General features: G+C 33.4%; 3 protein-coding genes across 5 annotated transcripts; 2 read left to right on the top strand and 1 right to left on the bottom strand.

Annotated features, from left to right (window-relative positions):
• Nucleotides 1-553: 553 nt before the first annotated feature.
• On the top strand, nucleotides 554-5,501 carry LOC131656176 (TSL-kinase interacting protein 1-like). Its single transcript, XM_058925935.1, has 8 exons — nucleotides 554-704; nucleotides 1,826-1,967; nucleotides 2,247-2,467; nucleotides 2,574-2,812; nucleotides 2,908-3,145; nucleotides 3,952-4,359; nucleotides 4,867-4,986; nucleotides 5,072-5,501. Exons 2-8 carry the CDS (start codon nucleotides 1,841-1,843, stop codon nucleotides 5,159-5,161), a joined length of 1,443 nt encoding a protein of 480 aa, XP_058781918.1. The 5' UTR covers nucleotides 554-704; nucleotides 1,826-1,840; the 3' UTR covers nucleotides 5,162-5,501.
• Nucleotides 5,502-6,108: 607 nt separating this feature from the next.
• On the top strand, nucleotides 6,109-10,254 carry LOC131662015 (probable serine/threonine-protein kinase At1g54610). The gene is made up of 7 exons (XM_058931685.1): nucleotides 6,109-6,979; nucleotides 7,117-7,401; nucleotides 8,478-8,795; nucleotides 8,887-9,108; nucleotides 9,261-9,358; nucleotides 9,489-9,603; nucleotides 9,741-10,254. The coding sequence occupies exons 1-7, from the start codon at nucleotides 6,572-6,574 to the stop codon at nucleotides 10,083-10,085; spliced, it is 1,791 nt and encodes a 596-aa protein (XP_058787668.1). The 5' UTR covers nucleotides 6,109-6,571; the 3' UTR covers nucleotides 10,086-10,254.
• A 148-nt stretch (nucleotides 10,255-10,402) lies between these two features.
• Nucleotides 10,403-18,390, bottom strand: LOC131662016 (crossover junction endonuclease EME1B-like). Of its 3 annotated transcripts, none has more exons than XM_058931686.1 (12): nucleotides 17,997-18,390; nucleotides 17,690-17,848; nucleotides 17,518-17,597; nucleotides 16,776-17,042; nucleotides 16,527-16,680; nucleotides 16,236-16,345; nucleotides 13,080-13,255; nucleotides 12,273-12,336; nucleotides 12,050-12,168; nucleotides 11,456-11,545; nucleotides 10,885-10,999; nucleotides 10,403-10,697 (listed from the first exon to the last, which is right to left on the bottom strand). In XM_058931686.1, exons 1-12 carry the CDS (start codon nucleotides 18,253-18,255, stop codon nucleotides 10,527-10,529), a joined length of 1,764 nt encoding a protein of 587 aa, XP_058787669.1. In that variant the 5' UTR covers nucleotides 18,256-18,390; the 3' UTR covers nucleotides 10,403-10,526. The 3 variants fall into 3 exon arrangements, with proteins under 3 accessions (XP_058787669.1, XP_058787670.1, XP_058787671.1); XM_058931687.1 differs by having other exon boundaries at nucleotides 16,776-17,021; XM_058931688.1 differs by having other exon boundaries at nucleotides 16,776-16,982.
• Nucleotides 18,391-20,321: the final 1,931 nt, after the last annotated feature.

Genomic DNA, 20,321 nt, shown 5'->3' with positions numbered 1-20,321 from the left:
AATCAAAAGTTCCAATCGAACTGTATGTGACTGTTTCGAGATCGATTGATGATATTATTAAGATCTTACAACATGCACCTGGATATTGAAGTTTAATGTTTGATTTATGTTAAAATCCCTTATGTATTGCTCATTTTATCATATAAATGATATTTTCATTTTGTCAAGTTACTGTTTTTCATTCTGTTTTTCTGCTTCTGCCTCGCAAGTTTCCAAAATTATACCTTTGAAGGAAGGTGTTGCACATATACATTTCTAGAATAAATTATGTTTCAACTGAAATTTAGTGCGTCCAGAGATACATCTAAAAAAATCTAAAAACATTATAATATTTTCGCACGGTGCGCTAGAAGGTTATGGGGTGCATTAACAAATCTCTTTTAATGTACTCAAAGAGCCCGGCTTTAGTTTGAATGAAGCCCAAACCCAAACCCACGAAGGCCTATGAAACTAAAAGAAATCGTACCGCATACGAAAGTAAAACCGGGGAACGAAGCGGTTACCGCCACCGCCACGCTGGCCTTGAAAATTAGATGGGTCCTTTTATTTTCATTTTCTCTTTCCCACTTTATTTATTCATTACAAAATTTCACATTAATTTCTTCCCGCGCGCACATTGTTTCTCTCTTTCCTTCCCCATCCTCTCCTCTTCCTCTTCCTCCGCCATTCGATTTCACTACCTCCTCCGTTTCAGCTTCTCCAAGGTTCCAATCTCTAACCAACTCAACTTCTTCAATTCCACTTGGTTCCTTTAATTTCATTTTTAATCGTTCTTTATTCCTTAATTACTCGATAACTATACCTGATTTCGATTTCCATGGCGTGAATATGAGTTTCATAAATGTTCACCTGTTCTTCAGTCTATCAATAGCTTTCGTGTCGATTATTTGTTCTTGATGTAGCTTCATCACTTGAGTTGAATTTGAATTTCGATGCTCTCGTAATTTGAATCAGGTCGCTATAGTCAAATTAGGGTTTGTGGTTGGTGATTTACGATGCTAGTGCTGGATTTTTTTTGGTTATATGATTGTGATTCATATCACGATTTGTACTGTGGGATTGACTATTAGATCTGCCTCCATTGTGATTTTGTATTCTCTTATGTGAAGTTTGATATATTCGATAATTGTGTAAATTTTAGGGTGAAAAATTAAATATTATTATTTATTTTTATGTACAATTTTATTTAAGTATAGAAGGAAAGGGGGTTAGTTACTAGTTTAGGAGAATTTGCTAATTTTCAATCTGTCGTAATAATTTGTAGCTAATGCGTAATTCTTATCAAGGGGAATTCTAAATTCTACTCGATTTCGTCGAGGTTTGCTTAAATGAAAAACATGTTTAACATTTTTATAGAAATATCTACCTCCCTTATTTGTTTAGTTATTAGCTTGTTGACTCTCGAGGTGGTGAGTGTCGCGTGATTAAACAAATAAGGGAAAGAGAGTCAGAGTGTTTGTTTCAAAGACTGAATGAGTGTGTGTGTTATTTAAACAAATTTAAGGTGGGTGTAGAGCAATTTTCGCTTGTTGAATTTGTATATTGGTGCCTCTGTAAGTTCTTGAGAGCTGGCAATTGACTCTACATAATAATCTGAAACTCTGTCTGGACCCTTTTGCTAGTTTGTTATTTTGATGTTATACTGTAGGTACTGAAAGTGAACATGAATGATTTTTTATTTGATTACTTTTCTGCCAGCCAATTTTAATTACACAGTTGTCTTTAAATGTTCTTCTAATTTGTTGCTTTTGTGCTTTTTTTTTCTGGTCATTTGTTCTTTGTTAAGAGCCATACTAACCGAGATCTTTTTATCACTAACTCTCAGGAAGGTTGATCTATCATGAAAGCAGGGAGGTCGAAAGAAAGCAAAGCTGTTAAGGCTTCTGGAAAATCCGGTCTAAAAACAAGATCCACTGGAGTGAAAAATTCTTCCAAGAAAGCAAATAAATTGGATCACAAAGCAAGAGGTGTCTAGTTTTTACCAATCTACTGTTTGTGTTGATTTTAATAATTGTTTGGTTTCATTTTATCCTCCCTCTTGTTGTACTTTATTTGTTTTGTATGAAATAATTTAGCGAAGATTGAGTTTATGTAGGTTCAATTAGTCTGCTAGCGGTGTGTTTGTTAAAGAAATGTTTTTTTAATGAATGTGGCGACACTACTTTTGAAACATATACAAAGATTCACTTTCCTTTATTAGATACATTTTATTTAATATAGTTAAACTTACACCCTTTTCTCTATAGGTTGCAGTGAGGAATTGTTGTCTGACAAAGAGAATCAGCATTTTCCAGTTAAGGAATCTGGGGGATTGTGCGCAGAGCATCCTACTGAAGATACATTTCATGTGAAATTGAGAGAAGCTCCTGAAGTTGATCTTCATCCAAGACGAACACTCACTTCTTCTGCAAAAATCAAATTGCAGCTTTTTCCAGCAAATGAAGAAATTCGAACGGGACTTGAAAAGGTTACATGGTGGCATATGAAACATTTGCACAAATTTATATACTTTACAATGTCCTAGTCTGCATGTATTAAGTCTGGATGCTTAATTGTTTTTTTTTTCTTTTCAGGACGGGCATAATCCATACTTAGAACTTACGCTAAGTGGTAGAAAGAAAATTTCTTCAGTTCTAAGACACATTGAAAAGAAGTGGGGAAGTTCAAGTACAGCCAAAGGGGAGCCCATGCTATTTCCTTACGACAGAATGGGAAATCTATCTGAATGCAGAAGGTGGACGATTAATGATAGTGACACTACAGCCACAGCTGTCTATGCTGCTGTTGGAAACCCCTCAATTTTCCGGTTGAAGTATGATAGCCAATCATTTTCTATGATAATATATTTTTTTCTACGTTGAAATTTGTTAGTTTGTATTGTAAGTTAACTCTTTCTCTCTTTTAAAGGTATGGTTGGTTTAATATACATGAACCTACATCATTGGGTATATCCTCCATGCTGGTTCCCTGTGTGTTTGGCGTACAGTCACGAGAAACAGCCACAGGTCGCGTTGCTAATTTAAAGACTTTATGCGATGAGCGGGACAAGATTGAGGCAACTGCAGAATACAAAACAACTGACATGGGCAATGTAACAAGTGAAATTGAGGCTCAGCATATGAACAAGGAATCTACTGATCCTCAGGTATACTGTTTCTTAGATATTTTTGTTGTGTGTTGCAATAATACAAACATGGGTTCATTGCATTGAATTAAAAAACACAGATTTTGTTTGAAAACACATGGTGTTGCTGGTGGATTTGGTTTATACAAATATTAGGCTCCATGTACTTTTATCCTTCCAGTTTGCAATCCTGAAATAAAAAAAATGTGCGTAAACTGTAAAAACATGTTTGCCTTTGTCCAGCTGTTCTACAGTGAATTTCAGAAAACAAAATCAGTATTATTTTCAAATTTTGTAAATGTTGAAAAGTTCTTTTCACAGTTTCTGAAGATGCCACTGTTACTCAAGACCTACAATTGGCTGTTGAAATGAAAATTTACATATTTTGAAAACATTTTTAGGAAGTAAACCCCCCTTAGTTTTAGATGTGTAGATTGATGAATGTTAAAATGGTTTTGGTGATTATTTACTCTTTAACCAACATAATTATATGAAATTTTTTGGCATATATTATATGGACGTTTACAAGAAAAATTAAAAGTTTAGTTAATTAGCACATGGATAGCTTAAACTTATAAATACCTGTTTTTTTATTTGCATTAATAAAATTCTTATTAGTTTTTTTTATAATACTGTATTACATGTTAGAGAAATCAGTTGGTGGCTGGTCCTGAATTTCAAAATGAATTCTTAATGTCCTCTATCAGTTAAAATGATGCATGTGTTATCATAATAAAAAAACTCAATTCCAATGCATTCCATAAAAATGTTTGTTTTCTAGTAATGCTCATTTTGTTTCTAATCATGATTGCTTTCTTTCTAACTAGGATAATGAGCCAAAAGAAGGTTGCAGCCTTCAACAAACATCATTGCAATGGGTTGATTGTCTAGACAATATAAGCATTGGTGGCCTCCTGTCCGAAGCATCATTACTTGGAAAGTTTGATTCAAAATTATTTGGCAGCAATGCTACCAGTCAAACAGGTCATTTAATATCAGATTCATTGGATGCTTTTATCAACTGCAGAATTAATCCTCCTCCTGTTTCAACACAATCTGCTGGAGCCTTGCGCACCTCAATATTGGATGCTGAAGAAACATGTCATGCATTTGCTCTTAAGAAGTTATCTCCCCTAGCAGATGTGCAAACTGCTAGTGCAACAGAAACAGTTTATTCTGCAGCCCGTGGTCAGGATGCATCTTCAAACTTATTCAAGCTTCCATGTACAGACAAGGTCAGTTGCTAACAGTCTTAATCGAAATCTATTCTTACTGACCAGGTTCTTTTATTGTTTCTTTTTAGTTACTTCTTTTTTTTCAATGGAATAATTGATTTTGAAATAACAAGATCTAAGATTTATAAACCAACCTCTGCACCTCCAAATTGCATTTGATGAGGAAAAGCGACCTTTTTGTTTTACATCCAAATGTTTTGGTCTTCAACTTAGGTTTGAAAAAGATAAATGTTTATAAGAAGACAACATATAATTGGTTTTTATCTGCTCTTTGAACTCTCCGTAATGGCAGAGCTCCTGAGAATAGGATGCTTAAAGTTTCAAATTAAATGCACTGCTAAGCTAATAGAACAACTTCTAATGTTGCATTTTGATAGAAATCAGAATTCAAATTGTTGTGAGGTTGAGATTATGTTTCTATGTGTAGTCTATAAGTTCAATAGAAGTGTTTTTTTATCCATTATTATTCATTAAACTGCACTTTGTCTCTTATGTGTTTTTATAAAGGTTAATGATCAAGTTGGACTTTCACAAAATCCCTCGTCTCAGAAGACTCAAACAGATTCGATGCTTTCTTCACGTTTGTTTGATGATGAAAGAAGTCTTGGGTTAACAGGCATCAACTGGGTATCTAATATTATTTTAAAGCACTTCAGTGTTTGTTTTGTTTTTTCTTGATTTTTTGTTGAACTAATCTATTATGTTAATGCAGAATGACTCTTTGGGACCTTTCGATCTTGGCATGCCAGCAAAGAAACGCATTGGCGGAGATGGTGTTAGTATTGGTGAATTTGTTAAATAGGAGCTTAGATGTAAGTTAGTGCGTGTTTGGTTTATAAGTGAGGCACATTAGAATGTACTTCTAAATAAGTTGTTGTGAACTCAGCATGTGTCTCCCCTTTTCCAACTCCAATCCAAACACACTAGTAGAAAAGAAAAGATAAGAACTTTTTTTGTTACTTAATAGAATCACTTGTTGTAGAGAGTCTAAAGACCAGGGTGAAAATGATAAGAAAGAAACGAGGGAGAAAATACCGAGTTTCCAAGTGTTAAAATCATAGTTTGGGGACTTGCATTTTGCTCTTGAATGATCTTGAATTAGTTCTGATATACTAATTATTTTCAATTCGGTTGCTTTGCCATATAGTTGGTGTCAAGTACTCATGAGTTAATTTATAAATATGATCATCAGGCTATTGTTTCTAATCTTTCACCCTTGTATTGTTGATGCAAAGTGGAAGGCTATTTATATTCATAAACTAAAAAAAATTCAATGTTCAAGTTTTACAATAACCTTTTTTTGTTCTAAATATTCAACTGGAAATAACAATTTATAATATTACTCCGAGATTCATTAAACATAGTGTAATATATTTTATTTAAGTAAGATTATTTTCAGCATTGAAATTACAATCTTTAATATATCAACATCTTGTAAATCTTATTTTCCAGTATATAGAACTATGTATTCTATTATATATTGTACTTCAAATTGTTTGTTCCTATTTTTGGTGAAACTTGACTTTAATATAAGCTAAATTTAATATATGAAAGAATTCTTACCCAAATATTGAAAGGTACAAAAAGGAGTGTAATGTTTGACCGGCGTTTATTATATGGAATTGTAAAAAACGTGATGATTTTATTATTCATTCAAGTTAAAAAATAATCTGCAAATTAGTATCTGTTTGCATTGGAAATAGATTGAAGCTTGGCTATAGAATATGACATGATTATGAAGGAGTAAAAGGAAGAAATAGGTGCACTATGTAAAATGAATTTACTCTACGGATGTTATTTTGAATACTCACCCATATCTAATGCAGAGTGCAGTGAAAGGATGAGTAGAAAATTAATTAAATTGGTAAAAGGAAAAAAATAGAATGAACGAGTTTATCTATTTATGGCAGTATGGTGAGGTGTGAATGTATGAGGGATTCGTTAAGAACATAGTTGTTAGTTTCATACTTAATCGCCATAGACGGAGATAGCTAAGTTATTGAAATGATCCTTTCTCATAATTCCAAAACAAAACATCTCCATTCTCAATCATGCCGGCAACTATCTGGAAACGAAACTTCCATGCACCTTCCTTTTCACCTTATCTATATATCTTCTTCCACCTGTTTCCTTTTTTTAATATTAATTCATCTTATATATATCTAACACCAGAATATGCTTTCAACTTCATTCTTTCCTTCCCAAACATATCATGGGATGTGTCAATAGCACCTACACCCCCCCTCGAAACCGAAACCGGACCCGACATGTTGACAAGTTCAAAGATCAGTATGCATTCAAACCTATCATCCATAACAAGAATCATCCATCCAAACACGTCCAAGTAAAGCCTAAGAAGAGAGTTGTGATTGTGAATACTAATACTAGTACTAATTCTGGAGCAGGAGAGGGAGAAAGGGTTGATGATAAGATAAATGATGTAGCTAGAGATATCAACGATGATAAGTCTGAGGAGGAAAAGAAGAAAAAGATGAATGCAATCTATGATGTTAAAGTGGAAGAAGATGAGTGGCCCAAATGGCTAGTCGATAATATCTCCCAAAACGTTTTAGCTACCTTGATTCGCAAGACTGCTGATTCCTATGAAAAACTAGGAAAGGTAAGTAATTATAATTTATAGTAACTACACTAACTATTTTTTATTCCGTTAAATCAGTTCAGTTGATAGCTGTGCAGAGACATGAGACACTGAACATTTTTTATATGTTATGTTATTTTGATTTGGTTATTTTGTAGGTAGGACGTGGAACATATAGCAATGTATATAAAGCTAGAGATAAGGAGAGTGGAAAGATAGTTGCTTTGAAGAAGGTAAGATTTGACACTTCTGATTCTGAAAGCATCAAGTTTATGGCAAGGGAGATTATGATACTGCAGACATTGGATCATCCCAATGTTATCAAACTTGAAGGACTAGCAACATCAAGGATGCAATATAGTCTTTATTTAGTCTTTGAATACATGCAATGTGACCTTACTAGGGTTATCTCACGCCCTACGGAGAGACTCACTGAATCACAGGTTAGATTTTCTTTTGTGATTTTGATGTTTGGGAAAAAATGGTTTCTCATATGCTTCCAAAAGTTATAGGCTCGTATATGAGTTGATCATCAAAGGCCAAAGTTGGCTCGTATGTAGACTTTTTAAAGGTTTTTTCAACCAAATTTCAACTATAATTGCATTGTTGGATTAGTCTAACTACTAAAATGAATTGTTGATTCATTCGATAAACTATGTTGAGGTATTTTCTATTACAAAAATGACCGTTAGTATAATTTATGTTTTAGACTTTGTTTGGAAATTTGAAGAGGAAGGGAATGAAGAGTTTTGAAAAAAATAAATAATTTTAAACATTTTTTAAAAAAGTGATTTTGTATAGAGTAATATTTTTTTTAATTTTTTTTATTAACATATTTTTAATTTTTTGGAACCACTCAGTAATCCTTCAAACCCCTATTTCAATAAAATTTTTCTAATCTTTCCAAATCTATGAATTCAATACAATTTTTTAATTCTCCAAATTAAAAAAAAAATTGGTTTTTAAATAAAAATAAAATTTGAAATCTTTCTCTATTTAAATTCTTCTATTATTTTCACTCAATTCTTCACTTTCTAACAAAAACAAGAAAGAAAAGGGATGAGAGAACTTTTAAAAAAAAGTAACGGAAGGATTTTTCGTTAAATTTTTTTTTTTATTTATTACACAAATTCTTTAAATATATTTTATATTTTTATAATATTTTTAAAATTTTAAAAATATACTAATGATAAATGTAGACAGTTTCAAAAAATGTTAAACTTGAAAATATACATAGTTTAAAAATATATATAGTTTTTAAAGCTATGTTCACATGGAATGAATCGAAATAGAATCTATTTCACGTGATTTCACCGAATTTTTCATTTTTATTTCATCCAATTTGAGATATATACAAATTAAAATACTCAAATAAGATAATGGAGTTTATGTTGCATTCTGCTCCATTTTTTTTGTTTCGGTTTGATTCATCAATTCAAATATAAAGTGCCTACATATTTAATATTTAGTTCAACACTGATAATATGATAATAGTGTAGTTTGGTTGTATTTTGTACAGATCAAGTGTTACATGGAACAACTGCTTTTGGGACTTCAATATTGTCATGAGAGAGGAGTCATGCACAGAGATATTAAAGCTTCAAACTTGTTAATAGATAAAGAAGGGGTGTTAAAAATTGCTGATTTTGGGCTTGCAAATTCTTTAAAAATAAAACCTAAAGGACCTCTTACAAATAGAGTTGTGACACTTTGGTATAGAGCTCCTGAACTTCTTTTAGGTTCAACTGATTATGATTATAGCATTGATATATGGAGTGTAGGCTGTTTGTTGGCTGAAATGTTTGTTGGAAGACCAATTATGCCTGGGAGGACAGAGGTAAACCTTAATTTGGACTTCATGATGGAAAAAATTGTAGTGAAATGTGTACTTTATATCAATTTAAATGAAAATTCCTTTATGCATACAGATTGAACAGCTTCATATGATATACAAACTATGTGGTTCACCTTCAGAAGATTACTTGACAAAAATGAAGTTAAAGACAAGCTTTCGTCCACCACAACGTTATAAAGCTAGTTTTGAAGAAAACTTTAAGGATTTTCCTTTGCCAGCTCTTAATCTCTTGACTACACTTCTTGATCTTCACTCCCAACATCGTGGCACTGCTGCCTCTGCTCTTCAAACTGAGGTCAGTTTTTCTCTTTTTGCTTTTAATTTATCTCTATACTTTGTTACAAAGAATTAACTAATTTGAATAGGCAATAATTTGTAGTATATGTTGAAGACCTGTATCAATTTTATATTTCAAGTTACAATTTGACAAGTGTTTACTACTTGCAGTTTTTCAAATCCCGTCCATTAGCTTGTGACATTTCAGAATTACCGGTAATAATCAATAAAGGTGATGATGAACGCTCTCAAAAAAAGAGAGGCAAAAGGTATGCTTTCATTCTAAAATTGAAAACGTTTTTTCTTTCCTGCATTGTGGCTTCTGTAATCAATATTTCTATGTAACAATTGTAGCATTGGCCAAAGTTGATATGTTGTTTATTGCTTTTCATGATATAGGCGGAAAGGTTTGAAAAAAGGGCAACTATCTAAAAGAAGTGCAAGCAATTTAAGCCTGTCAGGAATGAACCAAGCTGCTGAACAAGGCAAGATAGATTCAGAAACATCAAAGGAGGTCAGTTACACGTTTCACCAAGATAATTTAAAACTAGTAATTGAATTCCTTCTATCGCACAGTTGTCATTTAAGGGTGAGGATTTGTTGTATCGAAAGGTTGGAGATTGGAAACATGATATCCTTTCGTTTTCACAGGAGAAGGGTCTAGGACAAAACATGCTAGGACAAGAGCCAGAAACAGGAAATAGTGGAAGCAGCAGAACTTCGTCAATATTTACTAGCGAAAGGAGCCTGAATGCATCTATATCTCCGGTTTTTCTTTCAAGCAGTAAAATATCCCCCAAAACTGAAGGCCATCCTAATGCTCTTAAGAATATAAAAAACTACACACTCCTACAGGCATCTATACTTGATATGATCAACCCAAAAGAAGGCAACGATTTTGGTCAGTTTCGCAGGTCCTTCTCTACATTGGATTTTCGGCTTGATCCTGAGAAGCTATCAAGTCTCTACGGGTCGAAGATGGACCATGAAGTGTGACTCTTATTCCATGATGCACATGGTCTAAAGTTTCAATATTTTAGTTCTAATACCTTAGTAATAGACAAGAAACAAAGAGATGAAATGGAGAGGATTTCTACTTCAGCCATATTCCCTCTTGAATGAAATATAAGCAAAAAGTATATCTGAAAATTGAAGTATCCGGTGATAGATCAACTTTTCACATACCTCTTTTGCTTATATTTCATTCTGGAGGGAGTATGCCATATACGATTGATTGATTGCATGGAAGTTGGCGAAAATATGAAAGTCCATGAGATCCCCTGCCATATCCATGATGATTACCTTGTACCTCATTCAATCATCGAGAATTTTTTTTTATGTTCAAAATGTGATACAATTTAGAAATGATTGCCCAGACGTTGACACACTTTCTTAAACACGGATTAAATATACATTGACAAAGCTATCTACTATTGACTAACGCTCAAAGAAATCAGCACCATTCTCGACATCATCTGTTCTGATGGTTCCCTTTTGGGCCATTAGAATTCTGTACACTCGCTTTGAGCAAACCTCACCTAACCTTCTGTCACCACCAATCAAACCTTCTGTCATTAAGTCTTTGAGTAAAAATTCCTTCTCATGCTCCTGTGGCCAAAAAAATTAGTCTTATTTATCCTGATGCATCTCTATCATTAAGAAAGACAATAAATAATCCTGGTTGCGTCTTATTTCATCAGCAACTATTTGTAACTAATGCAACTAAAATTTGACTGTGAACTGTGGTCCATATCAGGAAGGTTAAAGCAAACAAATGCAATCTTACAGCACGTACCGATTTAGTTGGATCCATATAAACACTTAACAGAGACTTCATGGTTGGGTATTTTTTCCAAATAGCAATTGCGAATCGCGGTTGTACCTTGGGGATCGCAACCAAAGCTTTTAACCTAGTCATGCAAGCAAAAGTAACAATAAGTTATATTGTTATATTATTCAATTTTCCGATTATACAGGTGATAAAAGATGTGTTCCTAATTATATTTGTGACTTGTGAACAGCAAAATAATGAAAAAAGTCCTACAAATTATTAGCAATCTTGGAAGATTTAGAAATAGTATTGCAAAAGCTACACTGTTCAATTATTAGCATCTTGGAAGTTATAGCAAATTAGTACACCATTTTCAATCTGTATAAACATTAAAAAGGAATAAAAAGTAGCTGTGGTATTTAATGTTGGCAGTCTAATAATTCTCCTAGCAATAATATGTTGGACGTTATTATAGAAGAAAAAACATTAATTCTTAGTTATGCTAGTATACTAAGCATAATATTAAAACAAATAAGAACTTGATGAAAACAAAATTTAAAGATAATCTATGAATAAAAACATGAAAATCACTCACCATGTGGATTTCTTTATTAAGTTCCGGTCAACGCTGTCCTTTGAAACAAGAGATCCATTTGCATTTACAGATAACCTAGTTAATTTCTTTCTGCAGTAATAAATGAACCAATTTGATGTAATATTAATATTAATTAAAATAAGATAAGATAAATCAAACAACTGGATAGGGAAGGCCTTTACAATTTACAGTGCTAAAAATTAGGTATTTTTTACTGTGTCTTCCAAAGTGACATCAATTTTAGTACATGTAATAAGTTATGGCAAACTGAAAAAATACGGGCTTCAATATGAATATACAGAAACAAACAAAATGCATGAAAGTTGATGGAAAAAAGAGAAAATTTAAAAAGAAATGGTACATTTATTATATTAACATAAATGTACATGGCAAAGACTTGGTAGACGCATCAATTTACATCCCTTTTCAACCCACCCTTTAACGGATTATTGTCTTATGGGAGACAACAGGGGAAAAGCCCATCCTTTTAATAGATTTAGAATAACTGATTTTACATGTATAGCATATAACGATTTTCTTCATCAAAGTTTGACAGGTCTCTAATTCAATTCCAAAAATAGAGGCATCAAGTACCTAAACTGACAAGACGCCAGACTGCATGTCAAACCAACAACATGCTCAGCTAGTTCAGCTTCATCTACACACAGTCTGGAATGTATTTTGGTGAAATTAGTTGTTAATTTTGCTAGTACCTACAAGACAATTCAAAACAAATAAGATTAACATGCTATATAAGGTAAAGACTTAAAATTTGACCTATTCATTGTAATTTGAATATGGAAGGCAGTTACTCAACCTCCTCAACAGGCGGACGTCTCCAACAAGTATTGTTTTCTGGGTTCTTGTATTTTTCCTGCTCCCTAACAGATCATAAGAATCAGTTTCAATATGAGAATATTTTGAAAAAAATTATAGATCATAAATTAGTTGGCTGAAATATCAGAAATCGTTGACAGATATTTTAAAAAATTATATGCACAAGAAAAATACTAATATGTGTGGATTTGCATACGCGAATAAAGTTGTTTGCAGTATGCATCATACTTTTGGGTGTTTTTCATCACATATGGCAACCGGGTGCAGAATGTATTCTCTGCCTTGTATGAAACATACATGTAGTAGAGACTAGAGAGTCGGGACTGGGGACTAAGTAGTCTTAGTTTTGGCTGAAAAGCACTGCATTACGGCATTATTGCACAAGGTTTTCCAAATTTCCTCAGTTATACAAATTCAATAATATTCAAGAAAGTCTAGCAAATGAGTGATGAGTCGGATGTGTTTATTACAGTTTGAGTTTGACAGGTTATGAGTATAAGAGTATGGCAAATCTAACCCGTTTACTCAAATACATGTGTAATGCAGGAAAACTAAGTACTTCAAACTTTTTTCCCTTCTATTTATGTTGGGAGGTTGATTGGAACCGGATATAAAGTTATTGGACAAGGAGGTTTATAAAAATAAGTTATTATATGAGATTGATTGGCAAATACACACACCACAGATATGCATGCACACACATTAGGGACATAGTATAATGCACCAAAGCATAAATATCTGCAACAGCCTACTAGATTTGAAGTACTAATAAACATATATCACTCACCTTTTATTAATGTAAGAAAGTAACCTGTTTGTGAGGTAACAAACAGTATAAGCTGGATAATGATTTCGAATGCTATTGAGTTGATCAAAAAGAGAATCATTCACGGTGAGGTTACAAAATTTGTCGGCCTCATAAACTAGTAAGACATATGGAATCTCAATTCGCTCGGTGGAAAGCTGCAAATAATAAATGAATTTGGTATCAGTAAAGAACAGAATACTCACAGAAGTATTCATCCACAGAAGATAAACAAAGAATGTTTTGATAAGATTTATAAATGAATTTAGTTCGATTACTCTGTAAGTCCCTATAGTTCTATACTATCATCATTTTAACTACATGAAATCACGCTTACATGGCATTAGTGATGTGGCATCCTATTTTCCATGCTAATCTTCCTTTTATCTTTCATAACATAGTAAAGTAATTGTTTAACTATAGAAAGACAAAACTGTTCAATGCTCTTATGAATACCCGTTGGTTAGATTTAAAGTATACAGTGTCACCAGCAATTGATTCCAAAGAAAGAACACTCTTTTATTAAAGAAATAGAAAATAACATGAGAGCAAGCTCTCCCTCAAGGATTTCCCCTTCACAATAGAGTTGGTACTCTATTCACAAACGATTTACAATATTCAATGATATCAAGTTATCAACTCTACATTGTATTCTCGTATTTATACAAATAGACCTATAACAACCTCAACTATCTAACTAACTAACCAACTATCTTCTATAACAATCCTTAACTATTTTAACTACTCTAACTACTCTAACTAACCACTATTCTACATCTTAACAATACACCCCTCCTTAAAACAACCTCATCCTCAAGGTTGACAACTACTATATTCTTCTTGTAGGTGTAATACTTGGATAACGCGCATTGATTTCCCTTTAGTCTTCAACATACTGGCAGCATTGTGCAGAGTATCCCTATTTAGGATGATGACACCTGGATCCCAATGACGGAAGTACAAAGATCCATTCACCACTTTCTTCTCTGCTGCTAACTTGTCAATTATTCTGCACACTATTATATGCCCCACTTCGGACAGAAATAAAGCCACCTTAATTATAACGAATTTGCACACTTTCCTCTATAATAGGCGTCAGCTTCATAACACTGCCTTCACCAACAGGTTCCTTAAAAGAAGCATCAAGCCAAAGAGACTTAAATATGCGCTTACCAGGTGATTTTGTCAACGTCGACCTGGTAGATATTGCTTTTGGATTTACATCTTGTGGTTTAGGCTCAAGAAAATCCCTTGTTGGTGGGCCGGAGTCCGGAGGCTTTGGCAAAGGCGGTGGCTTGAACCCAATGTTCTCCAACATCTGCAAATTTTGACCCTGATGTTTTGGCAATGAAACATTGTCTCTCTTAAGGAATTGACGATGGTAGTGGAATCAGATTGCTTAGATTACTGTGAAGGATTTGCGAGTTTTCCCCTTCTGACTCTACCACCAGCAAAGACTTTGAAAATGACCCATCATCACCAACCTTATCCTCACTCTTCTTCATATCACCAAGAATCTGGTCCTCTCATTTCTTACTTCTTCTCTAGTATCTCCACCAATTGCTTCACTTCTTCTATGAGACCTTTTCTCTCCCTTTCCATTTGTTGCTTCAAGGTTGAAAATCCTTCAACAACAATGTTATCATAGCTTGTTCTGAATCTCAGGATCAAATTTAAAGAGAATGACGCACAATTTAAATACGGGTCCTCATGAATGCCCATTGCACCTCAAAAATCTTTTCACCCCTTGCAAGCCACCCCATGGGTTCTTTCCCTATAAAAGTTGGTAAATTCACCCATTGGGATGCCTCCATCTCCAACAACACTAGCACTCCTCGAAGATCCAGCATATCGGACCAATTGTTAGGAACCCAAGAATTGGATTCCAAAGAAAGAACAATTTTTATTAAATAGGAATTAATATGAGAGCAAGGTCTCCTCAGGGTTTCCCTTTAACAATAGAGTTAGTATTTAGTACTCTATTCACAAATGAGTTACAATTTTCAATGTTATCAACTCTACATTGTATTCTCCTATTTATACATAACAACCTCAACTAACTAACTTCTATAACAATGCTTAACTATTTTAACAACTCTAACTAACTTCTATAACAACCCTTAACTACTTAAACTACTCTAACTAACCACTATTATACATCCTAACAATATCCAAAAGGTGTAAACCCTGTAGTTTGTATATGAGTGAGAATTGACTTGCATGATATTTGCATATAAGTACTGATACAAAAAAAAGTAAAACAACCAATATATGTCCAATATACGGGTAAAGCTGATAATATCTTCCAAGGAATACGAAATCAAGTACAAGACACTGATGTCCATTACGCAAACTCGACTGTTCTCATAAATATTACAATTGTTGTATAGGACTGCTCAATCAGATACAAGACACTTATGCTTATTTTGAAGTCTGAAACCCAATGCTAAGTTTAATGGCAGTATCGCTGAGCTGCTCGTTTTTGGATGGTTTACCCTAGAAAGAAGAACCACTTAGTTCGAATCGGATAAGGCTAGGTTGTTGTTGTACCCTAGAAAAAATAAAAGGCTAGGTTGTTGCTGTACCCTAGAAAAAATAAAGGGACACGAGCAGGAGTTGAATAAGGATACACACTGAAATATAAGAGCGAAAAAGATAAGAGCTCATAAAGTTCGTAACAGGAGGGAGCCAGGGAGGAGAGAAAGAGAGGGAGAGGGGAGCAACAAAATTTGAGTGATTTTCAGCCACTGTTGAGCTCTCATTTCCTGGAATTTGCAGATATTTCATAACATTTTTCTTTGTTTGCTTACTTGTATTTCCTTCTAGTTTCAAATAGGTATTCACTATTCTGTTGAAATTCCTTCATTTACTTAAATTAAGAAAATCCAGCTGTTTGAGAGGGCCCCACTAGCTCTAGAAACTTATCAGCATAAATTACAATCTATAAGTGCAAAAAGGAATTAAAATGTAAACCAATGCAGTTAACCCAATTAAAAAAAGTAAAAAATAAAATCATTTATTTATAACTTCCAACAAAAATAAATGAACACACACGATACAGAAGCAAACAACCAACAAGTATATGGAATAAACCAAAAAAGATAAAGATAAGAATATATAACTACTGGCATTTCTTACCTGTGAAATACTTTCTGGAACTCTCATAGACCATAAGATGGACCCTGATATCGGATTTGACGTAATATGATATGTAAGCCCTTTTTCAGCAAACCTAGTAAGCAAATGGCCTGAAAAAAGGTAATAGAAGTTTCATGAGAAGACAGCCATGTTAAAGATTTTGTCCAAACTTATCTCTTACTCATGAATTCAGATAAGCAATATAAAATAAGTTTCATGAGAAAACAAACATGATTAAGGAGCTACAAGAAAATTATCACATGGTTGAGGATTCAGATACCAATAACCTACCTCCAATTGAACCTGATTCAACTACCTTTGCATCTATTTCTGCCACAATATATTTCATTGCAAACTTCCCTTTTTCCCACTTTTGCTTTTCTTTCTCAATTTTTTTCAGTTCTGCAGCTTCAGCCTTTATAGCTGCTTTTCTTAACTTCTCTTGCTGAAAAACAAATTTGTAGAAGACTATAAGCTATTATGAGCAAAACCATGAGTGATATAAAGTATAAACACCAAACAATATACACTGAAACGCACTTCCTTCAGTAGTTTCTTTTCTTCCATCAAACGACTTCTTTCTTCTTTTGTCATCTTTGTTTTTCCAGTTGCCTTGTTTCTGCTCTTTGCAGAGACTTTGGAATTTTTCATATTGTCAACGTTCTCTTCCTGCTCCATGCTCATATTTCTCTCATTAGGATTCTCTTCCTGTTCCATGCTCATACTTTTCTCATTAGGATTCTCTTCCTGTTCCATGCTCATATTTTTCTCATTAGGATTCTCTTCCTGCTCCAGGCTCATATTATTCTAATTATATAACCATACAACTCATGAAATAATGAGGGATTTCTGAAATGCATGGAGCAATATGTAGGAAGCATGCAAGGGAGAAAATAAAAATAATATATGTGTATGAAAGAGAGAAGAAAACATTAGAGTCTTGTTTATAGTTCATTCTATTTAAAGTTAGCTACGTAGGTCAAACAACATGATAATATCCAGTCACAAATCATTTAAATCTTGATAATTCATAAGGGTTTGTTCTCCTTCTACCTTTAACTATTAGACTTTTTTCTACCAAATATTTTCTTTCAATCCGAGCTTTAACAGGTCTTCATCTTCTCAACTAATACCCAAAGCAACCGATTGAGGTGGGACTCTATCATCTTTTCTACAATAGGTGCTACCTTAAGTTTCTCTCTGATACTTTTTATTACTAATCTTATCTTATCTTGTACATATGTGTGCATAAAAACAACACAATAATCATCAGAGGACTAACCACTTGTGAGGAGGTTGGATTTGAAGGAATGTCCCCAGAATTTTCAGCTCGAGTAACATCTTCACACGAAACATGTCTGTCTGTAATTACCAATAACATAATAAACAAATAAATAAAGCATTTCATGCATTTAAAAATAAGTCTAACTTGTTAACACTGAACAAGCATTTACCAGGAGAACTTCCATAACCAGTTGAATGGTAAGTCCATGTTGAATTTCCAGCAATTTCTTCATGAGAAGAAAACTCTCTTGCTCCATTCTCATTCCAATTCCCAATTCGAGAATTTTCCAGCTCATCATCTGATTCCAAACATATCATTTGACTAATTCCTGAACAACATTCAGCGAAAAACATTTACATGTTAAGAATGAGTAATGCTCCAATTTCAAATGCATTGATTGATAAAAATAACTAAGAATAAATGATATTAGGGTTTTTTTGTTGAAAAAAACAAAGATTAGGAAAATAAAAATTGACCTGATAAATTCGTAGGAGCAGAATCAGAAGGTCTGGTGCATTTGACGATTGCAATTTCGGAATCGAATAAAGGGGAGAATGGAGTATCGGGAACGATAGAAGGTGTAGAGGAAGGAACGCGCTGCTTCTGCGGAGTGGGGTCGTCGTCGATGAGGAAAACGGTAGGGTTTGGGTTGGGTTGTTCGGTTCGGCGCTTCTTAGAACGGAGAGAGAACGGTGTTGTGGGATCATCTTCGTCGGAGAGGATGATCGGGTCCATGAGAGAGAGACTGCGAGAGTGTGGCAGTTTAATTTCCGTCTTCGAATAAGCGCGGGATCATCATTTCATTCTATGGTAACTTCATTTCATGGGTTACTACTTACTAGGCGATTTTGGAAGACAACTTACACGTCGTCCACTCTTGCTAAGTTTGATTTTTTTAAATGGGAAAATATTTTTATTTTTGTTTCTTTTAACTTTGTCTCCGAATTCATTATAGTGTCTTAACTTTTAAAAAGTTCAAATTAATCCCTTAAGACTTAAAATTGAAACACGTAGGTCATTTTAGTCTATTTATTACAAACAGATGTTTCGGTTTGTAGACGTGGCAGATGACATGGCTCGTCCCTTTCTTTTTTTCTTTTTCTATTTCACCAACATCGTCTTCTGCGTTCGTATTCATTATCTAGAGTTAAGTTGATTTTGATTTTCAAAAATTGAAGACACATCCTCCATGAAATCAGTTATGCTTCGTCCCCCATGAAACACATAAGCAAAGAAAGTATGAACTACAATGTGTTCACGAGCTCGAATCTTCTATGGAAACCGCGTTGGCAATGCGGAGACACAATTATTCTTGGTAGGTCTTCAACAACAAAGAGCTATGAAAAACATTTTTGGAGTTGTTCTCATTTTAAGGTATGTTTGTAATTTGTACAAGCTTTTTATCTCCATTGTTACAGTTTGAATAATCCATTGTAAAATGCGTGGAACAAGGCAATTTGGGTGTGAGTTTTTTGAATGATTTTATGAGGAAGCTCAAGATGACAAAGGGAAAATTAAAATGTCTAAGATTTTATGAGGAGTCATTTTGCGAGCGTGATTGTTGGTCATACCTTCAAAGAGGCTAACCGTTGTGCAGATGTTTTAGCCAATATTGGTTGTAATTCAAGGCAGGTTTTTACCATGTTCGAGTCAGCCCCTGTTTGCTTACAGCAACTTCTCGATGGAGATGCTAGAGGAATCCCGATAGCTAGAGTTGTTTGTTCCTAGTTTCTTTGTTTGTTTGGGCTTAGGCCCTCTTTGTTACCAAAAAAAAAAAATTGGATAAGTTATCAAAGAAATTGAATGATGCAACAATGGAGATTGAAAACGTTAAGTTGACAAATAAAGAATTAAGGAAGGAGATGAACAAGATTCTGAAGTTGAAAAAATGTTGGATGATGTTTGTTATTTTAGGTGCAACAATTTTGTTTTTGTTCATGATGAATTGAAATGTTTAAGTTGTATTAAAATTGATCAGTGCATTTTGATGCACATTCTTATATGTTTGTACTTATGCATTTCTATGGTTTGTTTTGTTTATTTTTATATTTTATGATGTTTTTATAATTTAGTTTATTTTTGTCTTTATTTGATTGTCGTATGTTATTTTTCAGCATTGACAGCTTTTAATAAAAAAAATTCATAACTGGAGCTATGGGAATCGGATCGACGCGTTCTAGTATTATTCAGAAAGCTAAGAGAAAGAGCTACGACTTTTATGTTGGAATCAAATGCTAATTCAGAGTGCATAATTCCCAGAATCTCGTTGAAGTTTCGGTCATTAGAATAATTTGTTTTTTAGTCATTATTTTATGGGTCTGTTTAATAAACGCCCAAATATTAAAAATAAATTAGTAGTAAAACAAAGTTAGTTAACAAAGTTATGAAGTTGGTTAATAAACGTCCAAATATTAAAAATAATTTTAGTAGTAAAATAAAGTTGGTTAACGAAAAGTAAATTGTTGGTTAATGAAGTTACGAAGTTGGTTAATAAACGCTCATATATTAAAAATAATTTTTAGAAGTAAAATAAAATTGGTTAATAAAATGTAAAATGTTGATTAATGAAGTTATGAAATTAGTTAATCACACAATCTTGTATCGGTACCATTTAATCATAAGATTTTTGTTCATATTTTAAAAAAAAAGAATATTTATTATTATAATATTTCACTGTTCACCGTATTAATGAATATTAATATATGGTGTAGGTATGAGTGGTAAAACGGGTCGGATCCGTCGGGCCTGCTTGTTTGACCCACCATTTTTTGCGATCTGAGCTAAGGTTTTCGGCTCAGTGC

The sequence above is a fragment of the Vicia villosa genome, linkage group LG3, assembly GCF_029867415.1.
Source record: "Vicia villosa cultivar HV-30 ecotype Madison, WI linkage group LG3, Vvil1.0, whole genome shotgun sequence".
NCBI lineage: Eukaryota > Viridiplantae > Streptophyta > Magnoliopsida > Fabales > Fabaceae > Vicia > Vicia villosa.
This window is presented reverse-complemented; position numbering and strand designations above follow the sequence as displayed.